The sequence below is a fragment of the Xiphophorus couchianus genome, chromosome 3, assembly GCF_001444195.1.
Source record: "Xiphophorus couchianus chromosome 3, X_couchianus-1.0, whole genome shotgun sequence".
NCBI lineage: Eukaryota > Metazoa > Chordata > Actinopteri > Cyprinodontiformes > Poeciliidae > Xiphophorus > Xiphophorus couchianus.
The window spans coordinates 12,372,849-12,393,820 of record NC_040230.1 but is presented as its reverse complement, the minus strand read 5'-3'; the positions used below and the strand labels follow the sequence as shown (position 1 = coordinate 12,393,820).

The following is a 20,972-nucleotide window of genomic DNA, read 5'->3' as shown; positions in this document are numbered from 1 at the left end:
GCATCAACTATGCTGACATTATTGAAGTCCATCTTGACGGAGGTGATTCCTATAGCAGGCTTTAAACTTTAAGCCCAAAATGAGCTCATATAAATTATTTATATGGTCATTTCTCACCAGTTATCAGAGCCACGTTATTGACGGCGACAGACTGACAAGTTTTCAAAAACCAGATTCAAACGGACAAGTTTCAGTCCTTAACTGATTAACGTTCGACACAGTTCTTCAAGCGAATAATATTTCATGTGAAGAATTTTGAATTATCGGCCCAAATTACAATAAAATAATTTACATTTTGATAGTGTTGAATTTTTAACGCTTCACTCAAAGCTGCAGATTCAACAATGAAAAATGGCAGAAACACAGAAACTATTGCCTTTCTAAACAAAGACAAAATGTGTCGAAGCACGTTAAAGTGCTTAGACACATTAACAAAGTTCTGCTTTATTTACTTTGGACTAAATGGGATAATTGGATTAAAAAGAGTAGCTTGACCTGAAATAGTCGTATGTCCATAGATGTTCAGTGTTTTGACCTTGCAAAAGTTTCTTTTTGGGATTCTTTCAGTTTGTGTGGTAATGCAGATTTCTGATTTTGGAGTTTTTAAATGCGCAAGAATCCATGGACATACTGCGTCCTCTAAGTCCAAAGAAACCTCCGTTCCAGCTCTCAACATCGATTTGTTGTGGTGCTGAGAAGCTTTGGACTTGTTACACCGATGAGCCGATTCAGGCATTAAAAATGTTCAATCTAAAAACATGGAAGACTGGGCACCGCATGGATCAGTGAGAGAGCCTGTGCTTTATAAACGGAGGCTCCTGTCCTCGAAGCGGTTGTCCCCAGTTCGATTCCCGGCCCTCTGCCGTTTTCTGCATGTTTCCCACTTCTCTCTGTTTGCCTTTCCTCTTATCTACTTGCTGTTAAATAAAAGCCACTAAAATCCTTTAAAAAGAGCATTAAACCCTAAAAAAGCTGTGATAAACTCTGTTCTCGTGATTCGACGGGTTAAAGTTTGGAAACAGGCGCCAAGGTTGGTCGTAAACCTCTCAGATGGAACTAGTTAATTTTTGCTGGATATTAAATTATGCAGATTATACTAAATACAATTAACTGTTCTCAAGTTGTAGTTATTTATTTTTTTAACATATCATGTCTGTCAGTGAAAAAACACAAGACAAGATCCGAGAAGTCTGCTTCTACACCTGCAGAAAGAAAGAGAAAAAAACCCAGAAAAAATAATGTTTCTATCTCTAATAGTTCTTGTGTAATTATATATATCTTTGTTTGTGGGTGGCTTAGTTTTCAGGGATGGTTCCTTTTTTAATCTACCTGCACTGTGAAGGCTGAGTTTGGATATTTTGTACGGAAATTAAAACAAATTGCAAAACATATTGAATAAAATATTATTTGTCTAAAATGTGTTCATTAGATATTTATTAGACCAATAGGCTTTTTATGAAATATTTTGGACAGAAATTGTAAAAAAAAATATCTTATTGATTTAAAACGGTATCTTCACACTACCCGAATGTTGAGTTTTGTGTTTCTAAGCTATAATTCCTCCTGGAGATTCTTGTCACAAATAGATGGAAAAAGTTTTAGGCTAAAAAAACGGTATTTTTTATGTAGATGTGTCTCTTTTTTTCCCTGCAACAACCAATCAAAGGTCATTATTTTGATTCCGGCTTTAATTAACAACTGTGCGTCTTTCTTTCAGACCAATCGCTGCAGTGGGAGGTGCAACGGTTCTTAAAAACACGGCTCGCTAGATAAAATACAAAGCATTTCCGCCTGACTCCGAATCACCGTCTACAACGGATCACTCTGAGCTTGGCACTTGAAAAGGGCTGTAAGTATAAACTTTTTCTAGATGTATATATTTATACATTTACATTGATTTTTATAACATAAATTGCTCTTAACATCTTTATTAAACAGTGACACCTTTTTTGAACAATGATTTTAAGTCATTTGCCCCGCAGGCCCACCGAGGCCTCAACAACAGACATTTTCTATTTTATTTATATAATCACAGGATATAAACGCCATGTTTATTCACTGACAAAATGTTTATTCTCTGCATATTTGATAAGATTCCACATAAAAACAAAGTGTCGAGTGTAAAAGAAACACAAACTGATAAATATGTAATTATGGTGAAAGTCATTTAAAACTTAAAAGTTTATATTTCAACATTTTCTTTAGGAAATCCCTTTCTGTCTATTTTTTAAAGAAACTATAAATAAAATTTACATTTCTGAAGGTACAGGACAACTGACCGCTACGATGAGCGCTACTCATGCTCCATGTTTAAATAACGTGCAATTTGCAAATTATAAAGTTAAAATGCAAATATATATAGGCACAGAAATTATAACGATAAACGATCAGTTTGTATATATATATATATATATATATATACATATATATGTATATGTATATATATATGTATATATATATATATATATATATATATATAGGCACAGAAATTATAACGATAAACGATCAGTTTGTATATATATATATATATATATATATATATATATATATATATATATATATATATATATATATATATATATATATATATGTGTATATATATATATATATATAGGCAATATATATATGTATATATATATATATATATAGGCACAGAAATTATAACAATAAACGATCAGTTTGTGTACAATAAGTTACAGTAGTAAACAAATTTATAACCTCACTCCACTGTAACATTTACCTCTTTTACTTAATTTTCTATCTACAGCTGTCTAAATGTATTTTCATTATATGTAACAACTACATATTCAAGAAGCTCTATATGGCGTAAAACTGAAGGCGCAATTCAGGAAAACTAATTTCATATTTGAAAATATGAAGTGAAATTTGCCTGTTTAACCAGACTGGACAGCAAGTATTGAGAATATTTTCTATTTTCTGTCATTGTCAGAGAATAAAAAAGGCAGTTTGCCTCAAATTTTCTCAAATACAAGAAAGAGGCGATTAAAAAAGAACAAAACCAACAAACAATCACAGAACTCCCTCAGTAAAGACTGAACCTCCGTCTGTCCTGTGTTTATAACTTTCTTTAACCTTTCCGCCCTGTTTGGCCCTCATATCGCCCTTCCCTCCTCTTCATCAGTGGATCTGAAGCTTCATCCTGCTACAGATACAATCATGGTGGTTTCTGGGTTAAACTTCCACAGGTGCAAAGACTTTGAACGTCTTGCTCATCATCTGTGTCTCTCTGCACTCTACATTCACATATCACACTCTTACAGATCAGCTGTAACAAATACTGAATCATTATTCCTTTCTCAGTCCAAACCTATGTGACTCATGATACCTTCTGCTTTTTAGGCATTCAAAGTTTATCATAGAGACATATGGATAGTATCGCTATCAGAACAAACACATAAATACACATAAATGTATTTGACATAGTTCTGATAGCGATCCAAGTCACCTATGATTATGTATTTGTCAGTTATTCGAGTCTAATACAACGCTAAAAGTAATAATGTTATGCGCAGTTGAGCCCAAAATTCTTATTCTTATTATTTAATGTATTGTTTTTTATTTTATCACCTGGTTTCTTCTGGCTGCAAGTCGCATTATGTTTCTGAGTGGCGCAGTCAGGATCCACGCTTCCAACTAACGGAGAACCTGTGAAAGGAGCGAAAGATTAGGGTGATGGCAAGGAGGCCCTCCATCCTCGGAGTTGACGCTTATAACCAAAGATAAATTTACAAAATAATCCTGGAAACATCTAATCAAATGGACAGCAATTATAGGAAGCTGCAATGCATGCCATGCTTTTTCATTGATAACTTAGAATAGTTTAAATAATTTATGAAAAATATATTTTTTAAATCTAAATAAATCAGATTAATGATTATTTTTAAAAACTTATAAGTTTTTCCTTTTATACCGATTTATCATATTTTATAAAGATATTCCTATCTCATTTAAAGTAAGAAACAAACTTCCTGGTTGAGTGAGAATCACTTTAAATCTAAATCTATCAGAGGTATGAATTGTTTTTTAACTTAGCTAGTCTTAAATTAACACATATCTCCTCATTTTAAGACGCAGCGGTCTAAATTAAAGCATTACTGCAGCAGCAGGTTAGCTTAGCCACGAAAGCTATTACAGTACCGTAACAAAAAGTCGCTTCAAAACGTCCAAAGATCCATTAAATAGGTGTAAATGTATTTCTTACTTGACAAAAACAATCCGTAGTATTTAATAAACTTTCATTTTCTCCTGGTGATGACGTTTTTATGCTGTTTTCATGTTTTTCCGAAGTGGCTAATGCTAGCTTGTAGCCGCGCTGATATTACATGCTGAAATTTGTCTTGATGTCCAAATTTAAATTTTGGAGGAATAATGTTTCAGCCGCCATGTGAGCAGTTTTCGCCCCCAGACGGATATTTGACCGGGGATATGTAATGACAGCGAACCAGAGCAAGTCACGTGACTCAGATAGCGCGCAGCAGCGGCCATTACAGTCTCTGTCTCACTAAGGAAAGCACTTAGTAAAACTGAGATTTGATTTTCTTTTTTTTAGCAACATAATGTGTCATTGAGATACTATAAACATTAAATATTTATTAGCAAAGCCAGCTTTTCAAGAGTTTTATATATAAACAAACACATGAAAATTTGGCTAATTCATTTGTCATTTAACCAAATGAGAGACATACAGGTCATTTAAGAATAAAGCGATGAAGATAAGGTGAGAAAACTGGACCAAACCAAAATCACGGCAGTCTGAACTCGACCGTTGATTAAGAAAATATATGAAAAACTCAACAAACTAGCCAAACAACTTCTTTACCATTTTATAATTATTAAACATGGCATTGTTTATTTTTGCCATAAGGTTGAGGCCCATTTAAATAAAGAAAATTAGGCATATTTATAAAAATTTAAGGATAAAAATGTCTAGTAGAGGGCTGTTCAAAGTGTGGTCCGTGGGCCATTTGTGGTCCTTGACATAATTTTTTTCAGTCCCCGATCAAAAGTCAAGAATGCCAAAACTTGGGCCAACAAGATAAAAAACAATTGATGACCCCCTAAAAATAGGAAATTATATGTTTTTTTCTTAATAAGGTAACAGTCCGAAGTCCTTTTTATGTTTTGGATCTTTAATTATTCAGAGGTTTAAATTTTTTTTTTGTTTATCGTTGAGTAGGTAAAACAACAAACAAAAAACTACAATAAACACATTTTTGCATTTTTAATTTAATTAATTTTGTGGGTAGTTTAAATTTGCCAATTTTGGCCGTGGCGCAAAAAAGCCTTTGACACTGCTCATCTAAAAGATTATTACGGATCATCTCATAACAGTTGAATTTCTTATGTTCAGTAACTTCTAAGACCCAGAGTAGTAATCATCATCTGATCAAATGTTTTGTGTCTTAAATTATTCAAAACATATTTTAAACAAATTGTGCCATTTACTTTAATTGATTTTGTATAATTGGTGTGTTTCAAGCCAGACAGAGCTTGACAGTCTTCATATTCTGGGTGGAAAATCTACAATAAATCATTTGTAAAGTAGATAAAGAAAAAAAGTATTTTATTGCTAATGTGTAAAAAGAAATAAATTTTTTTTAAGTAACCTGTTTCTCTATAGGAATGACAGTTGTGGGAGGAAATGCCACTTTTTCTTTAATATAACAATTAAATTTAAAAAATAGTCCCTTTGTTATTATTTTATTTGACTGTAGTGTATATATTTGTATTTAATGTCTGTACGCTGTGAGCGCTTGAAAAGTTAAGTCAAATTCCTTGTTTGTGCACACAATATAAATCTGATTTTGATTCTGATTATTTAAAACAGTATTTTGAACAGAACTCAGAGAATAAAAGAAAAATGAAAGTGAGATGAAGAAGTAAAAAACAGGCATAAAAGGATAAACATGTGCCTTAAACCACAGTCTGTGTTCGCTGCTGGTGCTGTGGTCTCTCTTTTTTCTCCCTCTAAGCGTGGAGAGATCCGTCTTTCGTGGAACAGGAGAGGAAGAGAGGGGGTGTGAGAGGCAGAGGGGAGGGGAGAACTGGGATAACAATCTGCACCTTAACTAAATCAAGTCCCACCACAAGCCAGCGAACGCGCTCTGAGTTTCTCTTCCCCCTCGACGTTTGCCTGCTTGTTTGAATCCAAAGCCCACCACAGGCCGCCTACTCTCAGCTTTCTGAACCTTTCCTCTTTTATCTTCTAAAAATCTCTCTAAATCTGAGACCACCACAACCCCAGGGCTGCTTCTGCTTAAATCGTTTCACCTCTTTACCAAAATCTAATATTGAAGCAATTTAAATGTTAAAACAAGGATAATTCCACCAAAAAAAGCTGTAAATTTAAAAGAAGATCCTTCTAGAAACTGCTCTGAAATATTAATTTTTTTTATGAGACTTTACAAAAATTGGATCTCTCTTCCTTGCAAAGTCATGAATTAAGACAGGAAATTATAAATGCTGACGAGTCGCAGTATTTTCAAAATACAAGGCCCACAGCATAACTCGTTTAAACTAGAGCGAAAAAGGTCATGTGAGCTAAAATGGTTTGTTTTGATATAATAGGACTCTTTAATGCCCCCATTCTTGAATTCAGGAATTTTTTTTAAGGCAACAAAAAGGTTGCAGGTGTTCCACAAGGCTCAATGTTTGGATCACTGTTTTTTCAAGCATAAATATTTGCTTTGTTTAAATGTATAAACTATGATTTATGGCAATGTCGAAATTTCTGTGATCATACATCTTTATCCTTGTCTATTTCTAATATACAGACCCTAATAATACATTAGAATATTATTGAAAAGTCCATTTGTTACAGAATCTTTACCATTAAGAGAAATACATTATTTAGATTAATCTTTACACAATTTCCAGCCTTTACTTTTGTATTATGATGATTTTTCACTTACAGTTAATGAGAACTTGATATTTAAAATTAGAATATTACATCAGATCTGTAAAAAATACATTTTATAAAACAGAATGTAAGTATAATGAAAAGTATATGCTTGATACCAGTTTAAAGTTTAATTTCAAAAGGTACTTTTGACGAATGAGCCTCATCAGAAAGCATTTTTACTTATTGAATGCGACTGTATATCATGACTTAACAGTTGAAATAAGAAAATCTTTATCTGTCTTAATTTGTGAATTAATTCTCTTCAAAAAATAATTAACAATTCATTCACTACAGTTTTCTGTATCCTTTCTCCTACTGTGTTTTCAGGCACCAAAATGAAGAACCTGCTTCAGTTCTTCCTCTGTCTCATCATTGTCCTCAAAACAAGTGGTAAGAAACACCAAGTACAGACTTTTTAGAAGAAGGTGTTTTGGTTTTGCATATCAACACTTAATATTATTTCACTTTTAGGGGCTGATGAAGTGATTTATCGTCGTGTTGGAGAAAGGGCTGTACTGAATTCTCCAGTCCTCCCTCATCAATATTACGTAAGCTGGTTCTTTGAAAGAGGCCCTGAGATTGAGATTGCCGACGTTTCCTATTTTGGTAGAAAACATGTTAATCCAGGTAAGCAAAGCATTGGAAATGGAAACTTACTATCTTTTTGGAGTTTACCAATAAAAGCAATATTAATAATTATTGTAATTTGTGGTACTTTTGACATTGTTTTGTATTCAATCAATTTTGCATCAGATTCTGGCGAAATCTGGACCAGCAGGTTGTCCATCTCTACCAATAATCTGATCATCAATAACATGCAAGAGGAAAACTTTGGAACCATCGTCTGCAAAGTGAAAGATGGCACTAATCTATATGCCACAGTAAAATTTTACCTGATCAAAGTCATGGGTAAGTAAAAATTATGAATGTTTTGTATTTTAACCACAAGACATTTAAGTTTAACATGGCAAAATATATGAACAATGTTTTCAATGTCTTGCTCAGAGTTAAAGTATTGACCTAAAACTTTTAGTTTATCTGATCAGTTTTTTATAGCTTTTTAGATTTTTCACTTCCAAGAAAACCTCCAAAATCACTAAAATAAAGCTGAGATATTCCTTATTGAAAGTTTTCTTTTTAAGATTTTAAATTCACATTTCCGTATCTATGCATTCTGGTTTTTATGTTAGTGAGTATGGAGGAACAACGACCATTCCTGATCCCTGGACATCGTCTGTCTCTGAACTGCAATGCTGAAACTAAAAGAAGACACTCAGTTTATTGGATAAAACCAGCGGGCAACAAAGCATCTCCTATCCAAGGATCAGTCACAAAGAAAGCTGAAAGCCAAGACAATGGAAAGTGGAAGTGTGTTGTGAAAGACAACGGAAAAGAGAGCGAATTCGAATTTTTTGTTTCTGTTGTTGGTGAGTGATTGATTGTGAACACAGATTGCTGCATGTTGGAAAAATATTTGAATCTTTTTACGGTTTTTCTCTGTTTCAGACTTCTCCTCTGCTTCCAAATATGTCTACACATCTACAAACCTCCCTCTTAGCATTCCTTTTTGGATTACTCCCAAAGAGTTTGTGCAAAAAATATTGTCCAACGTTGAGACAATTGAGTGGCTCTTCACCCCGAAAACATCTTCCACTCAACAGACTATCTTCTCCTTCTCATCAAAGAATGGACAGCTGAAACAGGAGGATACAGCCAGTGAACTGAGCTATAAAAACTTCACAGATGGGGGAAATTTTTCATTGCACAGAAATCTGGCGAGGGTAGAAGACAGAGGGACCTACAACTGCTCCATCACATTTACAAATGGCTACGTGCTCAGCAGGAGTCTGGTTGTGGATGTGCTGGAAAGTAAGTGAAAACAAAATTTCGGCTGGTTTATGTTACATGTTTGCAACACATAAGTTCTTTCACCAGCTGCATTTCTGTTAGCCATAAAATTGCGCAAATTGAAAGTACGAAAGTAAATTTGCTTAATGTAAACACAACAATTTCTTTAAAAAACTACTGTTTTTGCATCATGATGAGGTGGATTTTCAGTCATATCGAAATACTGTAGATGTATTCTGCAAAACTGCAATTGAAACAATTTTTTTAGCATCACATGAGTCACGTGATCAGCAGCTGGATGTTACTACTGGTGAAAACGACAAAAACAACAGGAAGTAGTAGAAGGAGGATGCTTTATTTTTGTTTTTTTTGGTCACTGTCCAACTCACAGCATCACACAGTTTATAAAAAGTTGTGTGACATTTGAACATGTTGAACAAATAGCTCTTCTGTAAAATCGCAGACTAATCTCCCCAAAACGCCGTTTACGTAGCAGCGAGGAGCTTGTCACGCCAACGCCTGAATAAGACGCCGATGAATGATGAGCGCTAGCGCCATGACTGAATTATGAATCTATCTCATGTAACATCATTTTTAATGACTTATTGCTTGAACAACATCTGATTTTAAAATAATTTCTTATTTAATGGAAACACTGTGATTGCAAAAATGTTTTTTTAGCAGAATATCGACACAGATTTGTGCACCTTTGTAATTTAATCACAGCTACTTTATATTTTCTCTAGGTAGTGTTAAGGAGGGAATTTATTAGGTTAGCTTAAATTTTGGAAAAAGCATGGCTCTCTTTTCCTCCTGTTAGCCCGGGTCCCGAGCGGATGTCGTCACGGCTGGAGAGCAGACGGCGAGGCTCGATGACGTCACAGAGATATAGAGTTTAATTCAATAGAAAACACCGTATGAATTCAACAAGAAACATCAGAGTACAAAGAAGTACATTCTTTACCTGAGACAAAAGAATTAAAAGAAAAGAACAAAGGCGCCTTTGGAGACAGCTGGTTGCTTAACAGCAAAACAGGGCAGTTGTCTGAATTCTTATTGTTGCGCATTCCCTTTTCTAGTGAAGGCGTTTCTCTTTGTTAGAATATATGTAAGTTAGTATAGAACTAAAATCTGTAAATAATTGTTTTGAATTAAGATTACTTTGGTAACTTTTAGACCTTTCCATTAATTTAAGATATTAAAAGCACATCTTGGTGGAGGACGGTGTCCGGTGTGACAACAGGAGGTTTTTTAAAACTATTTTTTGACTACTTTTTGAGCTTGTAAGATCAGATAAGTTAACTTTCATTTTTATATACTGTAGGTTGTAAGAAACTTTTAGTTGCTGTTTTGTCCAACAGTTTTTCAAACAATCAAGCCGGAAGTGCGTGAAAGAAACAAACCACCTGTTGCCACCCACATCCTTGGAAAAACTTTGGTTTTGGAACTTAGAAGGCCGTGACAGATTTATTTTTCAGTGAGTTTTCTGCTTTGAAATTAAAAACAAAATCTACTTTTTCTTTGTTCTCCAGTCACCCCCTCCCCTGGAACGGAGTTAATTTCAGGCCATCACCTGAACCTGTCCTGCTCCACCGGCGGTCCTCTGGAAACTGGCGTCACGGTGAAATGGGTCCCCCCTGATACATCATCCTTGGCGAAAGCCGATTTTTTGTCCGGTCACCTCATCATCACGAGAGTGGGAACGGAGGACTCTGGAAAGTGGAGGTGTGATCTGAGGCGGAACACGACGACGCTGACGTCAGCTGTGATAACTCTAAAGATCGGTGAGCACAGGAAGCGAGAGGAGAGCAGGAAATATGACATGGTTATGAACCTGCGGCCACTTGAAGACAGAAACTTGGTTGAACTTATCATTTCCTCTACTGTACACTGTTTGACTACTCTATCTCTCTGTTCTCCACAGATCCCATTCTCACTGTGTGGATGATAGTGACCATATGCGCCGCTGGAATCATCCTAATCCTCCTCCTCATTCTAGCTTTCATCCTCTTCAGGCGCAGACAGGTACATTAAACTCTTCTCATTTTCATTTGGATCAGACATGAATGTTAGCTTTTCTTTTCTCGTTTTCTCACTGCCTGTCTTTCTTTTTTGTAACTCACATCAGCGGAAGATGAGACAGTTAAGGCATCGACTCTGCAAGTGCAAAAAGTAAGCGATAATCATTTCCTGGATTGACAGGATGGCACGCATTGATGCATTTAGACACATATAACTAAAGTTTTAAAGGTGACCTGTTATGCTTCCTTGAACAGGTTAGGATTGATCTACAGGCTACAAAAAATGTTTATTGCAAAATCATTTTGAACTTCTTTCAGAAAGAGATGTTTTAGGGCATCTTGTCACTTTAAATCCAAATAAGGTGCTGCTGACCACGCCCCCCCAACTCAGTGTTTACACTTAGACATAAAAATGGCTGCAAACAGATGTGGAAAAGCATTAGCATTAGCATTAGCATTAGCATTCCTTCCTACACAACCAACAAAAATGTAACAAGCAGTTTGTTGATGGTAAGTCAACAATGAATCACTTGTCTTTTCCAGCAGCCATAGTACAACTCATACAGTGGTAAAACCAGGTGACCAAACATGTTGGAACTCCACTTGAGTTGCTAGGTAACAGGCTGGAACTCTGCTGGGGTTGCTAGGTAACGGCACAGTGCCCATTGAAAGTGACACAATTGAGAGGTTTTTGAAACGGCTCATTTTCCAGACACCGAAAAACATTAACTTACTGCCAATAAACGACTGGGCGTTTTTTATTAAAAGCCCTTGGGCTGTTTTTTTAGAAGCAGTCAAAACCCAAATGGAAGTATACAATTTTGCACAATAGGTCACCTTTAAGAATCAAGAACATTTGTGTCTCTTTTCTTGAACTAAACATTTTTCTTTTGTTTGTTTTTCAGCCCAAAGCCAAAAGGTTTCTACAAGGCCTGACGGTTGGGATGATCACAGCGGGACATCAGGGCGTCATGCAAACAATTCTGTCCCAAACGGACCGTCGTCGTTTCTGAACTGTGCTAACTCTCTTTCATGTGTTGAAGGAGAGACAGAAGAGATGGAAACTTGTAGACATCGCTAAAATGAAAAAAGAGAGGAAACAAATGTAAAAATTGTATATATCAATCACTTTTTCTTACCTTTTTGGATTGTTTTTTACTGATAATGGTCATTTCAACCAGATCAGATATTTGCTGTTTTTAATTTTGTATCTTAATGAAAATGAGTCAACTTGGAAACAGTTTTAACTACTTTTCCAACAAATGATTTTCAGTATTTTTTAAAATGTGACTTTGGTAATTGCTTGCTACTTTGGCTTCATCAGTGATCATAATTTTGCATATTTTGCAAAAGTAAACTTTGTCCAACAGGAAGAACAACTACAATCAGTGGAAATACAATATAATTTAAATTTTTCAGAAAATAACTATACAATTAGATTATACAAATGATTTGAACACACTGAACAATATTTATTGTTATAGTTTGTAGAAATAAATAAAAACTTTGAGATTTAAACTGAGATGTTTGTCGGTTTGATATCAAATGGAAAGAGGTCGGCCGAAATGCCAGCCGTTTTTACCAGCCGTTCGAAAGAGTCAAGACAATCTTTCAAATATAAAATCAGAATACGTTCGTCTAAAATAATATTCAAAGTCTCTTTGTTCAAAAATAGCAAAGAGACTATAAAAATATCTCATAAGGACTGCATCTTGATTGGCCATATGCATCAACTTTAAGTGTTCAGACCATAAAAAGGCAGCAGGTTTCTTTCTTTTTTTGCTATTTAAATTTACATTTTATAGAAACATTTCTGGATACAGTAGTATAGGGTTATTTCAGCAGTTTTAAAAAGTAACTTTAACGATCCATGGAGAATTTTTTCTTTTCTGCCAGTCAGACAAAACTGATTTTAATCCTCTTCTCCTCTGCACAGAAGCTTTTAATGTTTCCCTGAAGGTTTTTTATATATTAAACCATATAGATTAGTGATTCATTGGAGATTATATTTGCTTTTCTGTAATGACTGACAGTTCACAACCTCTCCCTCACCATTAATTGCTTCCCGATCGTACCTCCTGACAGCCTTACTGATGTTGACATGCTGTCTTTCTGCTGTTTCCAATTTAAATCCAGCAATAAGTTTAGTTATATATATGTATATATAGGTTTTACTCTTTCCTTGATAGGGTCAGAATCATTTTGGAGTCAGAAAATTGTACTTAAGATGTAACATATCTGTAATATTGTAAATTTATTATTGTAGAAATACTGTTTCTTATTGTAATTTGATTGTGTATTGTCATGTAATGTGTATTTTCAATGTATATTTTATTATCTATTCATGATATAGTTATCCATTTATAAAAAAAATAAATAAAAAAATACTCAACATATATATATATATATTTTTGTACAGATGGTGATACTTTATTTCCCAAAAGTTGAAACAGGATGGGGGTTTTTTTCCAGAAAAATAAAGTTGATTTAAAGGTGAAACTGTAATATAATGACTGTATTATGAGGTATTTCAATAAAGGATCAGTATGCAGCAGCTGAGCGGTGGTTTGTTGGTTTATACCAGCGGCGTGGCGCCTTTCTGACAGACTCGAGGATACTCAAATTCACAGGGCACGTCGTACCAGCTCTGAGTGTAGCTGTCCACCACCGCACAGTCCTCTCCCTCAGGACCCTGGGATTGGTTGTTGTCTGGTTCTGATCTGTCAACACTCCAGAACCTTTAAAAAATCAAACAAGAACAGAAACCAGTGTTTCCACAAAGACCGATCAGAACCATCTTTAGAAGAAATGTAGATATGTGACACAAAAGCAGGTATTTGTATTAGAACACAGGATGACTCCCAGGCGCCACCTAGAGGTTTGTAAAGGAAGTACCACAGAGGGTTTTTATGAGTTACTCACATTCAGTGGTGGAGAAAGTCCACAAATACTGTGCTTTAGTTAAAATACAATTAAACAGACACAATTGTACGGTACATTAGCAAAAGTAAAAGTACAGTATCAACATTTTCACTTGAGTAAATGTAAGTGCTTTTTAAAAATGCGTGAAAGCATTGAGAGTAAAAGTACTTGTTAAATCTAATTCAGTGGTGTAGAATATCATCAAATGTATGTACTGTTTGTGTATTTTTATTAATACATCAATTGTGTACCATTTTAATGAACAAATCTGCAGATAATGCTTTTGTTTTTATTGTGGTTACATTCTGTGACCCAGTTTATACGGAGCCCTCTAGGGGACATGGGGAATTTTTTTTCTTTTGCGTTCCCTCGCAAAACATTTGCGTTACCTCGCAAAACTTTTGCGTTCCCTCGCAAAACTTTTGCGTTACCTCGCAATACTTTTGCGTTACCTCGCAAAACTTTTGCGTTACCTCGCAAAACTGTACTGGTCAGTTATGCAGCATAATTGAATACTGCAAGCCTTTCCTACGGTGGGCGCCGTACTTTATGCTTTAATATAAGGTTATGTGAGGTTTTTCCATGAATGTTAGTATCTTTTTGTGAAATATCTGAAGTTTTATATCTTTCTTTAGGATAGAAAGGCACCACAAACCTACGATATAAACAGAAACCTTCCGTAAGTAGGAAAGAAATAAAAATACATTATAATTTGGACTATTTCTGAGTTATTATCGCGGGTAATAAATCATCTTACAGTTTTGATTGTGTCTCTGTTGTGTTCGTAACCTGAATGGTTTAAAGAGCTGCTTTCAGTGCCGCTCCATCTTAGCCTTAGCAGACATAAACATGCAGTAATAAATCGATTTTCAATCAGTGTTTTGCACCAAACAGTTTTTACTGTTAACAAGTTTTTATTATTAAAAACACGACAAACTAATGATGGTAAAGGGCCGCACTGGGTTAACTCTGGGAATCTCATCTGTCCGTTTATCAATCAACTCCAAACCTCTTCTTTGTTCTGTCACAATTATCGATTTATTCCATTTTGATGATCAGGTTCCAAACTTTGCAAGGACTGACCGCCCCGCTCACCGCTTACCGCTTCCTAAAACACACAAAGCCAGTATCCTTCCCATTCATACCTGGTGACGTCACGCCCACATCGACACACCCACCACACAAGTGTCAAAGTCGCCTGCTCCTGTCATATCAATAATTACTTATTTCATTCATATGGCTCTTACAGAGCCTCAGTGAAAACTTGTTTATTATTATTAACTGTTTGGTGCAAAACACTGATTGAAAATCGATTTATTACTGCATGTTTATGTCTGTTAAGGCGAAGATGGAGCGGCACTGAAAGCAGCTCTTTAAACCATTCAGGTTACGAACACAACAGAGACACAATCAAAACTGTCAGATGATTTATTACCCGCGATAATAACTCAGAAATAGTCCAAATTATAATGTATTTTTATTTCTTTCCTACTTACGGAAGGTTTCTGTTTATATCGTAGGTTTGTGGTGCCTTTCTATCCTAAAGAAAGATATAAAACTTCAGATATTTCACAAAAAGATACTAACATTCATGGAAAAACCTCACATAACCTTATATTAAAGCATAAAGTACGGCGCCCACCGTAAGAAAGGCTGGCAGTATTCAATTATGCTGCATAACTGACCAGTACAGTATTGCGAGGTAACGCAAAAGTTTTGCGAGGTAACGCAAAAGTTTTGCGAGGTAACGCAAATGTTTTGCGAGGGAACGCAAAAGAAAAAAAATTCCCCATGTCCCCTAGAGGGCTCCGTACAATAGGACTTGTGCACTGCAAAAAAACAAAATATTACCAAGTATTTATGGTCTCACTTCTACTGCAAATATGTTAGTACACTTGCAATAAGACAAAACAAACTTACAAGTAACTATTCAGCTAAAAATAGGAGCCAATAATTCCTTAATATTGATGAAAAAGAAATAGTTCAACTGAAAGATTATTTCACTTATGATATAGGAAAAATGTCTTTATCCAGTGACAGATTACTTTACTAACAACTAGTAAAAGAATCATTGACTTAAACAAGCTCCTACGTCTTGGTGAAAAGTTACCTGTAAGTTAGTTTTGTCTTATTTCGAGTGAACTAAGATATTTGCACTAGAAGCTAAACGTAGTTGGTGAGATTTAATAGTTTTGCAGTGTGGTTCTGTGCATCAGAAATTGACCTGCAACTATAAATACCATTCAGCTAATAAGAAAGAGGAATGATCATACCTTTGAATGTTTGTATTTAACACAAAGCAAAACCAATGTGTTATTTTAACTGCATTGAACACATTTAAGTAAAAGTTGTCTCTGAAAAAAGGGGCATTAGACAAAACTAACAAAGAAATTCCACTGACATTTAAAGTGTTAAGCATTAAATTGCGGTAAATCCAGCTTTGGGTCAATAGGGAACAATATTTTAATTTCTTGATACTATTTTAAAAACGTGGACACAAGAATTGAACCACATTAAGTTGTTTTTTTTTTAATCTGTTAACTCTAATTGAGTACTTTCAAACTCATAAATAAAAAAACCTCAACACAATGTAATGGGAATGTAACGTGTTATGTCGCACAAAATGTAGTGGAGTAGAAAGTACAGATACTTGAAGTAAAAGTCAAAAGTATGCCAATAAAAAAATCTACTTACATAAGTAGGAAAAATGTACTTAAGCACAATTGCTGACATTTATCAGTTTTTAAACTACCACATACTAATCTAATGCTAACATATTAACACAACACTGAAAAATCTGATTAAAAATCAAAATATATGCTGAAAATATTTAAGTAACAATGCCCCTCTCTGTATTTGTTCATCTTGATCCTGAGGTCTGGCTTGAAATCAGCTGTTTCCAAAACAAATGTATTTATTAGAAGAATATTCCTGTAAATGTAAATTAATCTAGTGTGGGCGTCTCACTGTTTGCTTCACAGCAGAAATGACCTACATACAACATGTGACGTGTTTCGGTAACATTGGTGCAAGTTTATGAATCATTTTATGGTCAATGTGTGGGAGTGTGTGAGCTGCACACAATTAAAAAAATCATCTACTTTTTATTATTTAGTTTTTTTATGACATCTTTTATGTCTGGATTTCAAACTATTGCAGACATTTGGGTATCATCACTCAGTTCTGCTGTTAAAAGCATTCATATTTCCTCTAGTTAAATTTTACTTCCAACACATGTTGCTGCTGTGATTTTTTTTTCAGTCTCATACCAGTAAACCATGTTGCCATGTTTTGTGTGCAACCTTTGAAAACTATAATAGATTGTATGCATTATTCCATTGATCAAACTAACCTGAGTTTCCCTCAACAGTTTAAGTGTTTTTCACATTTTATAGTGACATTAGAAGTAAACAACAGTGTGTATTGGCTGCTGCAACACACTGTCTCTATGTCATGTGTTTTACCCATGTGGCTAATTATCTGCATAAAGTCATACTCAAACACTAGTAATTAAATGTAAATAAAGGTTGAAGGAGGAAAATGCTTTTACTGTATTTTTTCCATAAACAATTTAAATGTTATCTTGAGTTATTTCTGTAGTTATGCTGCTGTAGTTTTAGGCTGCGGGGGTCAAACAGATCACTTTCCCTCACTTCTTCTTCTTCTACTCTCCAATTTGCATTAGTTGCTGTTTTTTCAACTGTCGACTTTTCATTTTCTTTCATTTTTTTTCTCTCCATAGCAGCTACATCTGGTCTGACGTTCGGTGTAGCTGTGAAACCTTCCTGGTTCATAACTCGGCTAGAAAGGTGATTATATTTTCACAAAGAGCCAAGTTGAGTTAAATTTATTCACAATTGTGTACCTGAATAAATGAAATCATCATATGAAAACTGCATTTTTTTATTATTATCTTTGTCTGGCGTTAAGAGTTGTTTGATTAACTGATTCCCATTGTCCCCTAAGGGGCTCCATAATATTAGGGTCATTGTAGATAGAAAAATACGAGGAGTAAAAACTCAGAAATTTTGATTACAGATATTTTCTAGAAAAAAATTGAAAATTTTATTTAAAAAAATGTTAGACTTTTTAAGCTAAATTTTTTTCCCAAAAGTCAAAAAGAATTTACTTTTCAAATTTTCAAGTATTTTTTTTTTTTGAGTTTTTTCTAAGATTTTTTACTTTTCATACTCACAATTTTTTATGTTCTTTTCTAGAGAATTTCAGAGATTAATCTCTACATTTCTGAGTTCTTTGCCAGAAATTTAGTCCCCCATTTTTTTCTATCTACAATGGCTGTTTTCTAAAAGAAACAGAAGAAATCTGTAAATGGGTCAGTTTTCCAAAGTGTACAAAATTCTTAGGTTAAAGAAATTACATTAAGTTTATTGAAGGTTTGTCTTTTATCTCACATCCCTTTTTATTACTGATGGCAGCAAACAGCTGACTATCCCTTTATCAACAAGCTACACTTAGTAAGTATTTATAAATATATGATGAACAGATTTTAAAGAACTTTTTTTTAAATAAATACATACGAAGTTTTTAGTGGTGAGTTGTCCATCCATCTCCAGTCTCCTTCAGTTACACTGTCACTCAGTCCGATCCAGTAGTAAATGTGAAACCCTGCGATCCTCCTGCCTTCTTTTTCCACAGCGTCCTACAAGTTATGTTTAAGAACATAATAATCAATACCAATTATCTGATACTGCACCTTTAAGATGAACAGAAGCGCTTACATGCTGTTCTCTGGTGGTCAACATGGCGAGCTGGGCTCCTGTCTCTCTACATTTTTCAGCGCTGGAGGTGAAGTTGTACTTGTCGGTGCTCATGTGGAAGCACTGGTCTCCCACCTGCAGCCATCCAGCTGGACACTCTGTGCAAGTTACGGCTGTTTGGACAAACAATTGGGAAGGATTACTGTACTGCAATTAAACAGATTTGTTAAAATATTTTGACCTTGTTGATTGTGACATTTTAAACCAGACATAGACAAGTCAGACGAAGTAGCGGGCTGTTTTTAAAATGATCGTAAACACGACGTTTATCTCAAGGTTTTCTTTTTACCATTTACATTTAAAATCTGGCCATAATGTTACAGAACCATTTTTCCTTCTCTATAACGACGATTCAGTGGTTTATTGTCCAAAACACACGTTACAAACCTGTAATTTGTTTGTCCATAAACTGGTAAAGAAAAAAAAACTGATATGTTAGCAGACAAAAGTAAAATTCCTTCAATCGCTTATTCTTGTGTACACGCTGCTCAGACCTTCCCCCTCACTCTTGTTAAACTACATTTTGTTCACAACAACAGAACCTTTTTCCTGTAGAGCAAGTTGTTTCTTCACCATTAGCACATTTAGCAGCGTGTGCTCTAGGTTGATTGACAGCGCTAAGACCTTCCTCCTGGCTCTGATTGGTTGTTTTTGACCAAGAACGATGCATTTTTTCAGACTGCAATAGTAGATCAGAGAGGAGGTGGAGGAGATCGATCTTTTCACAGATTATCTGCCTCATAACAAACTGTCACAACATGGTGACAGTTTTAACAAAAAACATATTTTTGGAAAAGTTACAGACGGCAACTTTAATTTTGTTGTCTGCATGTTATCTTGTATGCTTTTAAAGCAGGGCAGTCTTGACATATGATCTTACATATGTCAGTTTTCTGGCCGGTTGCTGGTCACCGATCTCTAACAAGCCATACCTGCCAATTCAGATTTTGGCCGATAATTTCTTTTGTATGAAATATTGCTAAATATGGCAAAACAGTTATTGAACTGGTAACAGTGGGGTCACTATTGTTAATGGCAAACATACAGACATGACCCCATGGGTGACCTTTGCCAAGGTAGACAAAATCAGGGGAAAAGATCGGCTTCACATGTAAGAATCGGCTAATCACCAACCTTCCAAAATTAAGGAAATTGGCACAGATAAATTAGTACAATTGTAACATATATATAGGGTTTTAGTTTAACAATACTATAGATGTGAAATTTGTCAAAATTAGTAAATTTTTAAAATTTATTTCATGATCTTCGATAACTTGAAGAATCTAAATTAATAAGTTACAACAACATTTAATTTCCCTTTGGGACACATAAAGTATTTCTGAATTTGAATTTGAATCGAATTGTCTGTTACGCTGCTCTTGACAGTTGGTGGTTACCATAGCAACCCGTAACGGACAGCTCCTCCCCCTTTTCCTGTTGCTGTTCTGTAACTGTAGTACTTGTTAGGATCCACTCTGTGTTTTCTTTACAAGTATTATATTTTAACGTATATTTTAGACAAATTTAATAACATGAGTAATTTTGCTATGTTTTCTATACATTTTTAACTGTTATCATAATTAATGTTGCTGCTATCATTGGGAGCTAAATGCTCTGTAGTTTGTTTGGGGTTATTTATTGTATTTTATTTAATGTATAGGGGCAGAAGCTGCTGGGCTCATGTTAACCCCCAACTTGACTTCTTCTTTTTTTAGGTTTTAATTTTTGACAAAAAGTAATCTTTCAGTTATCAGAAGTCTTTTATAGTCTTTTATTTCCTGTACAAAAATATTAACTGTTATTTATGTTAAAGTTGAGATTAGTTCTGTGTAAATTTATGTTAAAATACCACTACACAGTCATAATCAGCTGTCCCCATTTTTTTTATATAACTGTAGGACAGAAGCTGCTGGAATGATGTTAATCACCAACCTGATTTCCTCTTTTGTTAGAATAAAAACAGTGAAGTTAAGTGTGTCTGTTGTGAAGTCAACCTACTGGATCTGAGGCGAACATAGAAGGTTACATATATAAAGATATGTGAGGTAAACAGTTTGGCAAGCAACAGCACACTGAAATATCCATCTGCTGGAGCATGGAGGAGGAACATACCTGGAGCTGAGCAGTTGTCGGCCATATTGGCGTACTGGTTACACAGCAGCCTGTAGCGATCCTTCATCAAATCGAGCCTCACTTTCAGAAAGGCCACCTCTTCCTGAGGGGTCTTAGGTTCCTGACAGGCGATTTCAGGAACCAGCAGGCCCAAGAGAGCAAAGATGACGGAGGCTAACGGCAGACATCAGATCCGTTAAAGTTAGAGAGCAGACAGACCACACACAGAGTCATCAGCTGTTAGGAGAAGATCATCTCACCGGTCACAGGATTCATCGTGTTTCTCGGAGAGCTGGGGATCACAAATGGTCCCTTCAGGCTCTCTGGAGGTTTTTATAGAACAGTTTGTTTACTACAGAAAAGACAAAG

General features: G+C 35.0%; 2 protein-coding genes and 1 long non-coding RNA gene across 6 annotated transcripts in view; 1 reads left to right on the top strand and 2 right to left on the bottom strand.

Annotated features, from left to right (window-relative positions):
* The window catches only part of LOC114142264 (uncharacterized), a 40,273-nt gene extending 29,799 nt beyond the window's left edge, over window positions 1–10,474 (bottom strand). For all 3 annotated transcript variants that reach the window (XR_003594980.1, XR_003594978.1, XR_003594979.1), the window contains exons 1-2: window positions 10,344–10,474; window positions 3,589–3,666 (exon numbers count right to left, since the gene is read on the bottom strand). This is a non-coding gene — a long non-coding RNA (uncharacterized LOC114142264). The remainder of the gene's footprint in view (window positions 1–3,588; window positions 3,667–10,343) is intronic.
* cd4-1 (CD4-1 molecule) overlaps window positions 1–13,345 on the top strand; it is a 26,755-nt gene extending 13,410 nt beyond the window's left edge. Inside the window, exons 2-11 of one of the 2 annotated variants that reach the window (XM_028013442.1) lie at window positions 1,718–1,849; window positions 7,250–7,312; window positions 7,394–7,549; window positions 7,676–7,831; window positions 8,113–8,349; window positions 8,429–8,791; window positions 10,303–10,554; window positions 10,695–10,795; window positions 10,899–10,942; window positions 11,697–13,345. In XM_028013442.1, the coding sequence (XP_027869243.1) occupies window positions 7,258–7,312; window positions 7,394–7,549; window positions 7,676–7,831; window positions 8,113–8,349; window positions 8,429–8,791; window positions 10,303–10,554; window positions 10,695–10,795; window positions 10,899–10,942; window positions 11,697–11,727 (1,395 nt within the window). In that variant the 5' untranslated portion in view covers window positions 1,718–1,849; window positions 7,250–7,257 and the 3' untranslated portion in view covers window positions 11,728–13,345. Of the gene's footprint in view, window positions 1–1,209; window positions 1,850–7,249; window positions 7,313–7,393; window positions 7,550–7,675; window positions 7,832–8,112; window positions 8,350–8,428; window positions 8,792–10,302; window positions 10,555–10,694; window positions 10,796–10,898; window positions 10,943–11,696 lie in introns of those variants that run through there. The other variant, XM_028013441.1, reaches the window with a different exon arrangement.
* cldc1 (C-type lectin domain containing 1) lies at window positions 13,201–20,972 on the bottom strand. Its single transcript, XM_028013447.1, has 5 exons — window positions 20,864–20,972; window positions 20,604–20,777; window positions 18,453–18,604; window positions 18,252–18,373; window positions 13,201–13,529 (listed from the first exon to the last, which is right to left on the bottom strand). Exons 1-5 carry the CDS (start codon window positions 20,877–20,879, stop codon window positions 13,367–13,369), a joined length of 627 nt encoding a protein of 208 aa, XP_027869248.1. The 5' UTR covers window positions 20,880–20,972; the 3' UTR covers window positions 13,201–13,366.